This window comes from Staurois parvus, unplaced genomic scaffold (assembly GCF_062004578.1).
Source record: "Staurois parvus isolate SC_StPar_1 unplaced genomic scaffold, SC_StPar_1.0 ptg000412l, whole genome shotgun sequence".
Taxonomy (NCBI): domain Eukaryota; kingdom Metazoa; phylum Chordata; class Amphibia; order Anura; family Ranidae; genus Staurois; species Staurois parvus.
In genome coordinates this window covers 2,572,809-2,588,940 of record NW_028318208.1, presented here as the reverse complement: position 1 = coordinate 2,588,940, position 16,132 = coordinate 2,572,809, and the positions used below count along the sequence as shown (strand labels likewise).

Below are 16,132 nucleotides of genomic sequence, written 5' to 3'. Positions count from 1 at the left end.
AAGGATGAGAAGAAGAAGGATGAGAAGAAGGAGAAGGATGAGAAGAAGGAGAAGGAGAAGGATGAGAAGAAGGAGAAGGAGAAGGATGAGAAGAAAGAGAAGGATGAGAAGAAGAAGGATGAGAAGAAGGAGAAGGATGAGAAGAAGGAGAAGGATGAGAAGAAGGAAAAGGATGAGAAGAAGAAGGATGAGAAGAAGGAGAAGGATGAGAAGAAGGAGAATGATGAGAAGAAGGAGAAGGATGATAAGAAGGAGAAGGAAGAGAAGAAGGAGAAGGAGAAGGATGAGAAGAAGGAGAAGGATGAGAAGAAGGAGAAGGATGAGAAGAAGGAGAAGGAGAAGGATGAGAAGAAGGAGAAGGAGAAGGATGAGAAGAAGGAGAAGGATGAGAAGAAGAAGGATGAGAAGAAGGATGAGAAGAAGGAGGAGAAGGATGAGAAGAAGAAGGATGAGAAGAAGGAGAAGGATGAGAAGAAGGAGAATGATGAGAAGAAGGAGAAGGATGAGAAGAAGGAGAAGGATGAGAAGAAGGAGAAGGATGAGAAGAAGGAGAAGGATGAGAAGAAGGAGAAGGAGAAGGATGAGAAGAAAAAGGATGAGAAGAAGGAGAAGGATGAGAAGAAGGAGAAGGATGAGAAGGAGAAGGAGAAGGATGAGAAGAAGGAGAAGGAGAAGCAGAAGAAGAAGGATGAGAAGAAGGAGAAGGAGAAGGATGAGAAGAAGGATGAGAAGAAGGAGAAGGATGAGAAGAAGGACAGTTCTGTGACAGTTTCTGTCTATTTCTGACAGTTCTGGGACATTCACTCCATACAGCGGTTTCAACCGCTGTATGGAGGGAATGTCATAGAACTGTCAGAAATAGACTATTAATGACAGTTCTGGGACTGTCCTTCCATGCAGCGGTTGAAACATTGTATGTATTTGTTTCCATAAATGGATCCATTTATGGAAACAAATACATACAATGTTTCAACCGCTGCATGGAAGGACAGTCCCAGAACTGTCATTAATAGTCTATTTCTGACAGTTCCATGACATTCCCTCCATACAGCGGTTAAAACAGCTGTATGGAGTGAATGTCCCAGAACTGTCATAAATAGTCTATTTCTGACAGATCTGGGACATTCACTCCATACAGCTGTTTTAACCGCTGTATGGAGGGAATGTCATGGAACTGTCAGAAATAGACTATTAATGACAGTTGTGGGACTGTCCTTCCATACAGCGGTTGAAACATTGTATGTATTTGTTTCCATAAATGGATCCATTTATGGAAACAAATACATACAATGTTTCAACCGCTGCATTGAAGGACAGTCCCAGAACTGTCATTAATAGTCTATTTCTGTGTCTATTTTCCATGACATTCCCTCCATACAACGGTTAAAACAGCTGTATGGAGTGAATGTCCCAGAACTGTCATAAATAGTCTATTTCTGATAGATCTGGGACATTCACTCCATACAGCTGTTTTAACCGCTGTATGGAGGGAATGTCATGGAACTGTCAGAAATAGACTATTAATGACAGTTGTGGGACTGTCCTTCCATGCAGCGGTTGAAACATTGTATGTATTTGTTTCCATAAATGGATCCATTTATGGAAACAAATACATACAATGTTTCAACCGCTGCATTGAAGGACAGTCCCAGAACTGTCATTAATAGTCTATTTCTGACAGTTCCATGACATTCCCTCCATACAGCGGTTAAAACAGCTGTATGCAGTGAATGTCCCAGAACTGTCATAAATAGTCTATTTCTGACAGATCTGGGACATTCACTCCATACAGCTGTTTTAACCGCTGTATGGAGGGAATGTCATGGAACTGTCAGAAATAGACTATTAATGACAGTTGTGGGACTGTCCTTCCATGCAGCGGTTGAAACATTGTATGTATTTGTTTCCATAAATGGATCCATTTATGGAAACAAATACATACAATGTTTCAACCGCTGCATGGAAGGACAGTCCCACAACTGTCATTAATAGTCTATTTCTGACAGTTCCATGACATTCCCTCCATACAGCGGTTAAAACAGCTGTATGGAGTGAATGTCCCAGATCTGTCAGAAATAGACTATTTATGACAGTTCTGGGACATTCACTCCATACAGCTGTTTTAACCGCTGTATGGAGGGAATGTCATGGAACTGTCAGAAATAGACTATTAATGACAGTTGTGGGACTGTCCTTCCATGCAGCGGTTGAAACATTGTATGTATTTGTTTCCATAAATGGATCCATTTATGGAAACAAATACATACAATGTTTCAACCGCTGCATTGAAGGACAGTCCCAGAACTGTCATTAATAGTCTATTTCTGACAGTTCCATGACATTCCCTCCATACAGCGGTTAAAACAGCTGTATGGAGTGAATGTCCCAGAACTGTCATAAATAGTCTATTTCTGACAGATCTGGGACATTCACTCCATACAGCTGTTTTAACCGCTGTATGGAGGGAATGTCATGGAACTGTCAGAAATAGACTATTAATGACAGTTGTGGGACTGTCCTTCCATACAGCGGTTGAAACATTGTATGTATTTGTTTCCATAAATGGATCCATTTATGGAAACAAATACATACAATGTTTCAACCGCTGCATGGAAGGACAGTCCCACAACTGTCATTAATAGTCTATTTCTGACAGTTCCATGACATTCCCTCCATACAGCGGTTAAAACAGCTGTATGGAGTGAATGTCCCAGATCTGTCAGAAATAGACTATTTATGACAGTTCTGGGACATTCACTCCATACAGCTGTTTTAACCGCTGTATGGAGGGAATGTCATGGAACTGTCAGAAATAGACTATTAATGACAGTTGTGGGACTGTCCTTCCATGCAGCGGTTGAAACATTGTATGTATTTGTTTCCATAAATGGATCCATTTATGGAAACAAATACATACAATGTTTCAACCGCTGCATTGAAGGACAGTCCCAGAACTGTCATTAATAGTCTATTTCTGACAGTTCCATGACATTCCCTCCATACAGCGGTTAAAACAGCTGTATGGAGTGAATGTCCCAGAACTGTCATAAATAGTCTATTTCTGACAGATCTGGGACATTCACTCCATACAGCTGTTTTAACCGCTGTATGGAGGGAATGTCATGGAACTGTCAGAAATAGACTATTAATGACAGTTGTGGGACTGTCCTTCCATACAGCGGTTGAAACATTGTATGTATTTGTTTCCATAAATGGATCCATTTATGGAAACAAATACATACAATGTTTCAACCGCTGCATGGAAGGACAGTCCCACAACTGTCATTAATAGTCTATTTCTGACAGTTCCATGACATTCCCTCCATACAGCGGTTAAAACAGCTGTATGCAGTGAATGTCCCAGAACTGTCATAAATAGTCTATTTCTGACAGTTCTGAGACATTCACTCCATACAGCGGTTTCCGGCAAAAAGTGTATGTGCAGAGTTCCTCTATTCTGCAGATACACTTAGAGGAGCTCTGCAGATACACTTAGAGGAGCTCTGCACATACACTTTTTTCCGGTTTGGAATTATTCTTATTTTCATCCTACTTCTTCTTCTTCTTCTTCATCCTCATCCTCATCCTCTTATTCTTCTGAGGATGAGGATGAGGATGAAGAAGAAGAAGAAGAAGAAGAAGAAGTAGGATGAAAATAAGATTAATTCCAAGCCGGCAAAAAGTGTATGTGCAGAGCTCCTCTAAGTGTATCTGCAGAGCTCCTCTAAGTGTATCTGCAGAATAGAGGAACTCTGCACATACACTTTTTGCCGGCTTGGAATTATTCTTCTTTTCATCCTACTTCTTCTTCTTCTTCTTCTTCATCCTCATCCTCAGAAGATGAGGATGAGGAAGAAGAAGAAGACGAAGAAGAAGAAGAAGAAGAAGTATAATGAAAAGAAGAATAATTCCATGCCGGCAAAAAGTGTATGTGCAGAGTTCCTCTATTTCTGACAGTTCTCTCACAGCTTCTTCACATGTACAGCGGTTGAAATATCTGTATCCTAAATGGAAACTAATAGATACAAATTGTATCTATTAGTTTCCATTTAGGATACAGATGTTTCAACCGCTGTACATGTGAAGAAGCTGTGAGAGAACTGTCAGAAATAGAGGAACTCTGCACATACACTTTTTGCCGGCTTGGAATTATTCTTCTTTTCATCCTACTTCTTCTTCTTCTTCTTCTTCTTCTTCTTCTTCTTCTTCTTCTTCTTCTTCATCCTCATCCTCATCCTCTTCTTCTGAGGATGAAGAAGAAGTAGGATGAAAAGAAGAATAATTCCAAGCCGGCAAAAAGTGTATGTGCAGAGTTCCTCTATTTCTGACAGTTCTCTCACAACTTCTTCACATGTACAGTGGTTGAAACATCTGTATCCTAAATGTAAACTAATAGATACAATGTTTCAACCGCTAAACATGTGTTCCTTCTGTCAGAGAACTGTCAGAAATAGCGGAGCTCACTGCAGGGACACTTTTGCCGGCTGATCGGGAAATGTTCGATTCGCGCACCCGAAGTAGGCAAAATTTCGGTTTCGACACGAATCGAATATTTCCTGAAATTCGACTCGAATTCCGGTTCGCCTAGTTCGATTCGCTCATCTCTAGTAACAACTTGATACTGTAACAAAAACAATAACACTACATTATTATAAAGAATATCTTTTTTTTTTAATCCAACGCCTGTTCTGAGAATGCAGAGGGAAATGGCAGTCTTGAAGGTTTTAAGAGGTTCTATGCCAGATTTCACCATTCTTTCCACATATTATGCTGCAAGAAAAAGGGTTTTCTTTAAGTAGATGTAAACAAAATTTCCTAAATAATCTTTAACAAATCATTTCATTTTTTTTCTAAACTGCAGCTTTTATTAAAAAAAAAAAAACCTGAAAACCAATCAATTTCCATCCACCCAACACACGCTGCCTAATGTCTACTACCAGACCCCAATCAACAATTTAATTTTAAATTGTATTACCAAAAAGAATACTGGAATTTCTCCATCGTTATACAGGCCAAATGTTGAGGCCACCCTTATTGTCAACTGAATTCTAATGCCAAAAAAAACCAAATAAAATAAAAATACAGTAAATAAAATATGGTGATCCTGCCGTGAAGGTCCTAATTTAGGCATTTCCTGTTATTATTATTATACAGTATTTATAAAGCACCGATAGTTCGCTCAGCGCTGTACATTACAAAGGGGGACAGAACATGTGACAGAACAATACCAATACAATGCAAAACATGAGGGAATTGAGGGCCCTGCTCTTTCGAGTTTACAATCTAGGAGGGAGGGGATGGTGGTACAGGAGGAGATAGCTGTGGGGGATGGAGTGGTAGGAAGAGTGGAGGAGGTCGGCAAGTTAGCAGGGGCTTCCCTGAAGAGGTGGGTTTTCGGGGTACTCTTTCGAGGAGAGTAGGTGATAATCTGATGGGTTGGGGCAGGGAGTTCCAGAGGATGGGTGACACCCTGGAGAAGTCCTGGAGGCGGGCATGGGAGGAGGAGACCAGGGAACTAGAGAGAAGGAGGTCTTGTGAGGAGTGGAGTGTGCGTGTTGGGCGGTACTTGGATATTAGGTCAGTGATGTAGTTCGGGGCAGTATGGTGGACAGCTTTGTACGTCAGTGTTAGGATTTTGAATTTGATCCGTTGCGCAATCGGAAGCCAGTGGAGGGATTGGCAGAGGTGGTGGAAAGGTGACAATGCTTTTTCCCTGTCTCGTAAATTGTACTCCTGCATTGTCACAAGGGTTTCTGATCTATTATAGAGTGCATGAAAATGGGAAGAATTTCTCAGTACTGAGATGTAACAAAAAAATGAAATAAAGATGAAAACAAGTATTTTATTAAAAATTAAAAACCAATTGTTTATGCTTTAGAAAACTAAATGGCATTCAGTTAGATCTGATCTCCACATTAATTCAGATATAAACCCCTTTTGCTTGTATTAGTCCGAGTCCACTACAACCAAACAACCATGGTCAGAAGGATATGTACCTGGACTAATCAGGATGGCGCCTTCAGATGACAAAGATTCTGTTTTTCATTTTTTACTGTGGATCAGATATGGTATACTGGTGTTTTCCTGACCGCATGCAACCCTCTTGCACCTTCTGTGAGGCCCTCAGTGATTTAGGAATTTATCACTGGTTCACTCTGATGCGGTGCAAAATTTGCAGCGTTTTCTGTGCGAATTCCGCACCGCAGCAGAATCACACCCCGTTCATGCGAACTGCTGCGGGTTTGTATGTTAAGTTAACAACACCCCGAAAGCGGTCCGCAAAACGCGGTGTGATGTGCAGAATCGGATTGCATAGGTGTGAATACCCGTGTGATCCGATTCTAATGCGGACCCAAAAAAGGGTCCTGCACCTTTTTGGTGCGGGTGTGGTGCGATTAGAGCCTTACAGAATGAATAATACCACACATACATGAACCCAGGCTTACACTGAATGAGGCTGTTCCCCAATTGATAAACTTCCTCATGGACGTTTATAGCTCACTACTTCAAGAAATGTTTTATGAACCCTTTCTCCCTGCTAAAATGTTACAGTTATTACTCTAATGTTTGTTATCAATGTGCAACAATCCATGCAGGGCAAAGTGACATAGGGGTCAATTCACTAAAGGTTACTCTGTCACATTACTCATTTGCATACATTATTGCATGCGGTAACAGGGGCAGATTCACAACTCTTGGGGCCCACGGGCAATAGGGGATCATGGGGCCCCTGTGTCCTTGTCCAAACTCAAAAAAACCTATGAAAAAGGTACCAGGGGCATCTCATGGGGCCCCCTACTGACCCCGGGCCCTTGTGCAGTGCCCGAATTTCCAAATGGTCAGTCCACCCATGTGCAGTTACAAAATATCCAATTCACAAAACAAAAACAGATTCTGCGGTATTTAACGCAAAATTTTAAATGAGTTGGTAAATACAGCAAAAAAAACATGCGGTAAGCTGTTAACTTCAATTCACAAACACAACAGAAAGTTAAAAAAAAAGATGCAATATTTATCACCAGGGTTTTGCTGATGGTATCATATGCGGTATTTTTCAGATGCAGTCCCCCCCCCAAACCCCTAGGGGTCTGGTATGGATATTAAGGGCAACCCCATGCCAAAAATATTTTTAAAAATGGCGTGGGGTCCCCCCCAGATCCATACCAGACCCCAAATCCTCTAGGATTGTGAGGGGACCAGCACGCCATTTTTTTTAACCGCTTAAAGACCGCTTTATAGCAGATATACTGCTACAGGGCAGCACCTGTGTGCAGAATCACACATTTCTATTCAATGTCAATCACCGGGTCCTGGCCAGCAGGGAGGAAGATTATTTTGTTTACAAACAATCTTCCTCCCTGTCAGCTCAGGCACACTGCTCTGGATGGCTGTGCACAGTACAGCCATCCCGATCAGTGTGCTTACAGTGAAGCACACCCCCCCCACCCCTAGTAAAACACTCCCTGCACATAGTTACCCTTTGATCGCCCCTAACATTAACCCCTTCCTGCCCAGTGCCATTAGTACAGTGTCATTGCTTTTTTTTACTGGGGTGTCAGTAATGCCAAGTTAGTGTCCCCCCAGTGTCAGAATGTCCACCGCAGTCCTGCAGTCCCACTAAAAGTTGCTGATTGCCACCATTGCTAATAGAAAAAAAAAATCCCATTGCCTATAACGCCATATATAAAAAACACATTTCAACATGCAGTATATATATATATATATATATATATATGTATTGAAATATATTTTGAAATATATTGAATACGGACAAAATTGTAGTATTTCAAATATATGTCAATATATTTGGGAAGAATATTTTTTTAAAATATATTTCAAATATATTTTTCTTTCATGTGGAAATGAGCTACAAAACCCCAACTTGTCAAAATTGGTGGAGGATGCGGGCAAGATAGTGGAGTTTTGGATCCTTGCACCCCAAAACAGTGAGTTGACTCCTCAGCGGGGGTGTCTTTTCAGGGCTTTTTCTGCCCACTTTTTATTTAAAACAGCAAAAAACTCCTATACAGAAAATATCAGTTGCCCTCGCAGGGGTTTTCACCATCACACTAACAAATCATAGTATTCAGCCTCTTTCTTAGCAGCTCTACTGGTCGTGCTTAGTACCTTGGTCCTCCTGACCATCAAACACATCCCGGGGCTCATGCACAGACCGGTGTACCTCTACTAGCTCTCTGCTGCTAACGTCCTTTGGGCTCGAGCCTATCTATCTCTGCCCTGGACAGCACAGTGCAGACATGCACCTCTCTGCTCTCAGGAGGGCGGAAAACCAAACTATAATCCCGTCTCTCCTAAAAAACCAGCACACACCCGTGCCATCAGTGTGCCTGTTTTCCACAAATCCTGGCCTAGACTGCCATACTACACAGTGGCATGGCCTCCCCTGCCACATCATATTGAAGCTTTGATTATCATACCAAAGGACAACAAGAACTATAAAATGTGTCACTGTAGTTGAAAAATTGAACCAAAAAAATCAGGCCAGAGAATGGTGACTGAGCCTACCTGGTCTATATACAAGTCTGAATCCTTTTGAAGTGATAGCAGAATCACTGTTGAAGACAATCTGCATGATGTTCTGCTGGGATGTAATGGGTGGTGGCAGCGTCTGTCCACAAAAGACACTCTTGTACGAGGGAATTAAATATCTTCCATTGTAGATGTGAAGCTTGTCAAAGCAGATGTTGTTCATGTGGCCTTCTAAGTCAAAATCTGTAAAGGTGATCTTAAACTGAAATCAAACAGATGTAAATTTCATATGTTAGTTTGCTTGTATGATGCGATCAGAAAAGAGAGAGAAGTATGAAAATATATATATTTTCATACGAGCATCAGATACCTGGCAGGAAATTCCTGCATAAAAAAAGGAATGATGGTCTGTATAGTAAACGCGCGTATTCAGGATTTTTGTGCGTATGCTTCCACACAAGTAAAAATCCTTCTACATTATTCTTAGTACAGGCGTACCTCGGTTTACGAACGCCTCGCTTAATGTAATTTTCGGTTTACGAATGAAAATCCATTGAAAATAATGTCTTGGTTTACAAATTTTTTTCGCAATATGAACAGATTTAATGGTTTTCAATGTATTTCTGAATTGTTTTTTAACCAAGTCCCTGTACAGTATTTATGCCTTTAAAGTGCACTTTATAAAGAGTTTTGAATAGATAAAACATTTTTTGACTTTTTCTGACCTCTGGAACTGATTTGTTGGTTTTCAGTGCATTTACAAATTATTTTTAATCATGTCCCTGCACAGTATTTATGCCTTTAAAGTGCACTTTATGAAGCTTTTTGAACAGATAAAATACTTTTTTTTACTTTTTTATGACCTCTGTAATGGATTAATTGGTTTTCAATGCATTTACAAATTAGTTTTTAATCATGTCCCTGTACAGTATTTATGCCTTTAAAGTGCACTTTATAAAGAGTTTTGAACAGATAAAAGACTGTTTTTTTACTTTTTTCTGACCTCTGGAACGGATTAATTGGTTTTCAATGCATTTACAAATTTTTTTTTAATCATGTCCCTTTATGCCTTTAAAGTTCACTTTATAAAGAGTTTTGAACAGGTAAAACTTTTGACTTTTTCTGACCTCCAGAACGGATTAATTGGTTTTCAATGCATTTCCGAATTAATATTTAATCATGTCCCTGTACAGTATTTATTTCTTTAAAGTGCACCTTATAAAGCGTTTTGAACAGATAAAAGACTTTTTTTTACTTTTTTCTGACCTCGGTTTGGTTTTCAATGCATTCCTATGGAAAACCTCGTTTCGGTTTACAAATTTTTTGCAATACGAAAAGTCCAGCAGAACTAATTAAATTCATAAACTGAAGTACGCCTGTATGTGTCATAAAGGCATACGTATTTGTGCATTCGTGCGTGTGTGCACAAGCAATGGAATTTTTTTTTTTCTTTACTGATCTAATTGCAGCTCACGTTTACACACCTGTGTGTACAGGCCCATTAAATATAATGAGCTGCATTTTGTGTCAGTAAAAAATGCCTGAATGGGGTGTTTTTAGGCATCCAAGACGCAAAAAAAAAAGTAAAAGTAAAAAAAAGAAAAAAGAAAGTGTTTGTGTACAAAGTCACATACACAATAAAAACCTACAAAAACACTAAACTAACCTAAATACAGCTCCTAAATAAACTCAAAATAGAGAGTTTCCTAATCAGCATAATGTTGTCGATGGCAAAATCTGAAATCTCACTGCAGCAGCACTTTCAGCAAAATCAATCCACCCATCTGTAAAAGAAAGCTAAAATGACCCATTTGTTTATGCGGCTTATGCTGCCAGGTGCTGCGTACAGGCAGGCCATGTAAATGTATTGGGACCACACACTCACATGAACTGCCTGCATGCCGCACCTGGCAGCTCAAACTGCATAAACAGCCCATTCACAGTGTACAAGACTCATGGAACCATACCTTCATAACTACCTAGACAGGTAATTACTTGATGATCAGTATTATTATACAGGATTATATAGTGCCAACAGTTTGCTCAGCGCTTTACAATATAAAGGGAGACAATACAGCAACAATACAGTTCAATACAAGAGGGTTAGGAGGGCCCTGATCCTGGGAGCTTACAATCTAAGAGGGAGGGTCTGGTGGTACAAAAGGTAATAACTGTGGGGGATGGACTGGTAGGAGGAATAGAAGATTCTGCTATTAGCTGAAGGCAGGATTGGCTTCCCTGAAGAGATAGGTTTTCAGAGATCGCCTAAAAGAGGGCAGAGTAAACGATAGTCGGATAGATTGGGGTAGAGAGTTCCAGAGGATGGGGGAGGCTCTGGAGAAGTCCTGGAGATGAGCATCGGAGGAGGAGACAAGGGAGCTGATATTTGGAGACGAGATTGGTGATGTAATTTAGGTCAGAGTTATAAATGGCTTTATATGTTATTGTTAATGTTTTGAATTGTATCTGTTGGGCAATGGGAAGCCAGTGGAGGGATTGGCAGAGAGGGATGGAGGACACTGAGTGGAGGCCAGTGGAGGGATTGGCAGAGAGGGATGGAGGACACTGAGTGGAGGCCAATGGAGGGATTGGCAGAGAGGGATGGAGGACACTGAGTGGAGGCCAGTGGAGGGATTGGCAGAGAGGGGTGGAGGACACTGAGTGGAGGCCAGTGGAGGGATTGGCAGAGAGGGATGGAGGACACTGAGTGGAGGCCAGTGGAGGGATTGGCAGAGAGGGATGGAGGACACTGAGTGGAAGCCAGTGGAGGGATTGGCAGAGAGGGATGGAGGACACTGAGTGGAGGCCAGTGGAGGGATTGGCAGAGAGGGGTGGAGGACACTGAGTGGAGGCCAGCGGAGGGATTGGCAGAGAGGGATGGAGGACACTGAGTGGAGGCCAGTGGAGGGATTGGCAGAGAGGGATGGAGGACACTGAGTGGAGGCCAGTGGAGGGATTGGCAGAGAGGGATGGAGGACACTGAGTGGAAGCCAGTGGAGGGATTGGCAGAGAGGGATGGAGGACACTGAGTGGAAGCCAGTGGAGGGATTGGCAGAGAGGGATGGCAGATACAGAACGGTTAGTAAGGTGGATGAGTCTGGCAGCAGCATTCATGATAGACTGAAGAGGGGATAGCCTGCGATGAGGTCGGCCAATGAGGAGGGAGTTACAATAGTCAAGACGTGATATAACAAGGGAGGGAATAAGTTGCTTAGTGGTTTCCAAGGTTAGGAACGGGCGTATCTTGGAGATGTTGCGGAGGTGAAGTCTACAAGATTTGGTATGCGATTGGATTTGGGACTGAAAGGACAGATGGGAGTCTAGGATTACACCTAGTACCCTGGCATGAGGGGAGGGACTGATGGTTGTATTATTGATTATTCTATAATATGTGTGAACTGTTGGGATCCTTACCCTATAGGTGGAGGTGATGGTCCATTGACAGTAGACATTATTGGTGTAATTTTTCGGGAAGTTGGGTGAAGTGATAACTCCCTCTGGGGCTGTCAGCACGCCACCACAAGCTGGAAGACAAACATCACATTATAACTGCTGTACACATACCGCTTGCCTCTATAAACAACTGCCATTTGTATGACTTTATAAACGTGGGCTTCTTTCACACATGCAGCCATGGGGTGGTAAAAGCAGTTGATTTTCCTTTTTACTGCCTCGGACTATCCATCTACAAGCAGATTTGCTGCCTCTTGGACGAATACACATTGACACGACCATGATGCTTGGCAAGTGCAGAAAAGATTCTACTGGAAACCTTGCAATGAGAAAAATGACCATGAGGTGCTTCTAATAGATGACAACATCCCTAAAATAAAGCTAGATCAAAAGAAAACACCAATAGTTCGGACTTTAAAGTCATCAATGAGCGAGTAAAAAAAATCAATCTTTAAAAAATGTCAACTATAAAAATAATATATGGACAGTTATTTTGAGAATAATTACAGTATCACCATACAAAGAGGTATCAACATTACAGAGGTCATGAAAAGCTACTGACGCGTTTCAGAGTAAGTCTACTCCTTCTTCAGGGATGGGACTCTGTACATAGGTGATGTAATCTATAGATGATATAGATCTGCGCTATTGATACTAACTTTGCACCTGTTCAGCAAACCGCATGTTACAGTTAACTACTTTACAACCGCCCGTCCCCAATACATTGCGGACAGGTGACCGCTGTGGGCAAAACTATGTACCCGTATGTTGCTGTCTACTTCCGAGTTTCAGATGCATGCACCCCTACCCACTCTGCTGGCACCTGCTGCGGTTGTACACAGCAGGAGCCTGTCAGCAAGTCCCGGTCAATGATTCACGGCTGGGACCTGCTGATTGGCTGCGTCCAATCACAGCCCAGAGCTCTGTGTTGACATTCAACATAGAGCTCTGTAAAGAGGGAGTGATCTGTCAGTTTCCCATCTCTGATAAGCAGAGATGAGAAACTGAGAGATCTGGTTGTAAAAACATCACACATTACACATTGTTAGGCACACATTTAACCCCTTGATTGCCCTAGATCACGGGTGTCAACGTGGCTTCCCTCCAGCTGTTGCCAAACTACAAGTCCCATGAGGCATTGCAAGATTGACAGTTACAAGCTTGACTCCCAAAGGCAGAGGCATGATGGGACTTGTAGTTTTGCAACAGCTGGAGGGCCACCAGTTTGACACCCCTGCCCTAGATGTTAACCCCTTCCCAGCCACTGTCAGTACAATGACAGTGTATAGTATCATCACTGATCACTCTACTAATGTCACTGGTGATGTTGTGGCAGTCTCTGATTGCCCATCGTACTCCCACAGCCCCATTATGAGTTGCCAATCACCGCCATTAGTAGTACAAAAACAAAAATTCCAGTATCTATACCATAGTTTGTAGGCGCAATAACTTTCACGCAAACCAATCAATATATACTTATTGGGATTTTTTTTTTATCAGAGATGTAGCAGAATACATTTTGGCCAAAATTTATGAAAACAATTTGATTTTCTAAAAAAAAATTTATTGGATATGTTTTATAGCAGAAAGTAAAAAATTGTGTTTTTTTTAATTCGCAGTCTTTTTTTTTTTATTTTTTTTTATCACAAAAATAAAAGCCCAGTGATTATCAAATACCACCAAAAGAAAGCCCTATTTGTGTGAAAAAAGTTATAAATTTTGTTTGGGTACAGCTGTGCATGACCGCGCAATTATCAGTTAAAGTAGCACAGTGCGGTATAGCAAAAAAAATGGCTTGGTCATAAAGGAGGGAAACATTTTCTGAAGCTCAAGCGGGTAACCACTAGTAGAATTTCATTAAAAAAATTAAATTTTAAGAACTTTCATTCATTTTTTAAAATCATTATTGAGGTCAAATCGATGTTTGATTTTGGCTGCAGTGACGAGAATATTTGAATTTCTTTTTTTTTTTCAGAGAATTTCTAACAATGAATATTGCCTTGTTTGGGAAAGTTTATTCACTCCAAATTCGATTGGTAAAATCAAACATTTTTTAAAGTACTGCAGCATTTGTCACCATTTGTCGTGCCATCAAATGTACTGATCAAAATTTTTACAAATGTTCCTACAAAATGCTTGTTTGAAACTCTAGGAGTGTATGGCCAGCTTTATTCTTTATGTGATCATTTGACCAATTACCTGTTCTGCTACAGAGCTGCATCTAAGGACTGGAAAGCTGAAATCAGGGGCGGACTGACAACTCATGGGGCCCCCGGGCAATAGGGGATCATGGGGCCCCTGTGTCCTTGCCCAAGCTCAAAAAAGCCTATGAAAAAGGTAGCAGGGGCATCTCATGGGGCCCCCTACTGACCCTGGGACCTCGGGCAGTGTCCTAGTTTCCAAATGGGCAGTCCGCCCCTGGCTGCAATATTACATTTTTGTTTAGATTTTGGGTTTATATATGCTTTAAATTGTATATAAAGTACTGTAATTTTGTTTCTTAGAGGACAGTGCCGGGACAAGGTGAACCAGCACCCAGGTCAAAGATGCCAAACTGTGCCCCCCTCTTCCCGTTCATGATGTGCAAGAAGATCTGCTTGGGGGGGTGGCACAACCCACACCTTCTCCCAGCTGTCTCCTCACTGCTGCCAGTGCTGGGCATGTCCCCATCCCTGCAATAAACCATTGCGCCCACCAACGTGGAAGAAAAATATCTTTGAAATATATTTTTGAAAAATATTCCTCCCAAATTTATTGCCATATATTTGAAATATGCTACATTGGCCATATTCAATATATTTAAAAATATATTTCAATAATTTCAATAAAAAAATAAATATATATATATATACAGTATATACAGTTTTATTACAAAATATATGAAAAATAGTTTTAAAAATACATTTCAAATATACTGTATGTCTTTAAAAACTACATTTAACATATATTTTAAAATTACTTTTTTATATATTAAAAAAAACTGAAGAATAGATTTAAAAATATATATATTTTTAAAAATATATTTTTTTAAATATATTCTTCAGATTGTTTTTTCATATATTTTGTAATAAAAATGCATTTCGACATACGGTATGTGTGTATATATATGTATATATATATATATATATATATATATATATGTATATACAGATATATATTGAATATGGCCAAAATTGTAGCATTTCAAATATATGGCAATATATTTGGGAAGAATATTCAATATATTTAAAAATATATTTCAATAATTTCAATAAATAAATAAATATAAATTAAAAAAAAAATATGTATATATATAGTGCATGTTGAAATGTGTTTTATTACAAAATATATGAAAAATATTTTTAAAGATACATTTCAAATATACTGTATGTCTTTAAAAACTACATTTAACATATATTTTAAAATTACTTTTTTATATATTAAAAAACTGAAGAATAGATTTAAAAAATATATATTTTTAAAAATATTTTTTTTTAAATATTTTCTTCAGATTGTTTTTTCATATATTTTGTAATAAAAAATGCATTTCGACATGCAGTATGTATATATATATATATATATATATATATATATATATATATATATTGAATATGGCCAAAATTGTAGCATTTCAAATATATGTCAATATATTTGGGAAGAATATTTTTAAAATATATTTCAAATATATTTTTCTTCCATATGGGCAGGGCAGCCCCTACTGCCCACCCCTTGTACTGGCCCTGGTAGAGAAGGTTAGACCCTTGGTCAGATTTTTATTGATGTTTGTTTCCCTACTGATAGGATTCCCCTCTATATGTCTGAGTAACCACTCTCACTAAGGCTGGCCATACACTATACAATTTTCTTGAGATTTTTGCTTTAGATTTACCAAAAAACATATAATACAAGTCAAACCTAAACAACACTTTCAATTGTATCCAGTCTGGCAGGCCCTTGCACTACATAGTTGAAGGTAAATCTAAAAGAAATTGGGCAGAAAATTATAAGAAAATTGTATAGCGTATGGCCAGTCTAAAGCAGAAAGAGATTGGAAATCCAACATTTTTGAGTAGTCAGCAGAGCAAGGAGTGAAGGGAAATTCTCCAATGAGGACACCTGTGCCTATTATGACTCTTTAAATGAGAATTTAGTTCACTTTAGAGAGATCTCGTATTTCCTGCTGCCTCTCCAGCACAGGAAGTGAAGGGAA

The 16,132-nt window shown here is 39.8% G+C and overlaps 1 protein-coding gene across 1 annotated transcript in view; it reads right to left on the bottom strand.

The window, feature by feature from the left end:
* Positions 1 to 4,641: 4,641 nt before the first annotated feature.
* LOC149455002 (embryonic protein UVS.2-like) overlaps positions 4,642 to 16,132 on the bottom strand; it is a 96,376-nt gene continuing 84,885 nt past the window's right edge. The window contains exons 9-11 of the mRNA XM_089686824.1: positions 11,905 to 12,014; positions 8,527 to 8,752; positions 4,642 to 4,770 (exon numbers count right to left, since the gene is read on the bottom strand). Of these exons, the coding sequence (XP_089542950.1) occupies positions 4,766 to 4,770; positions 8,527 to 8,752; positions 11,905 to 12,014 (341 nt within the window). The 3' untranslated portion in view covers positions 4,642 to 4,765. The remainder of the gene's footprint in view (positions 4,771 to 8,526; positions 8,753 to 11,904; positions 12,015 to 16,132) is intronic.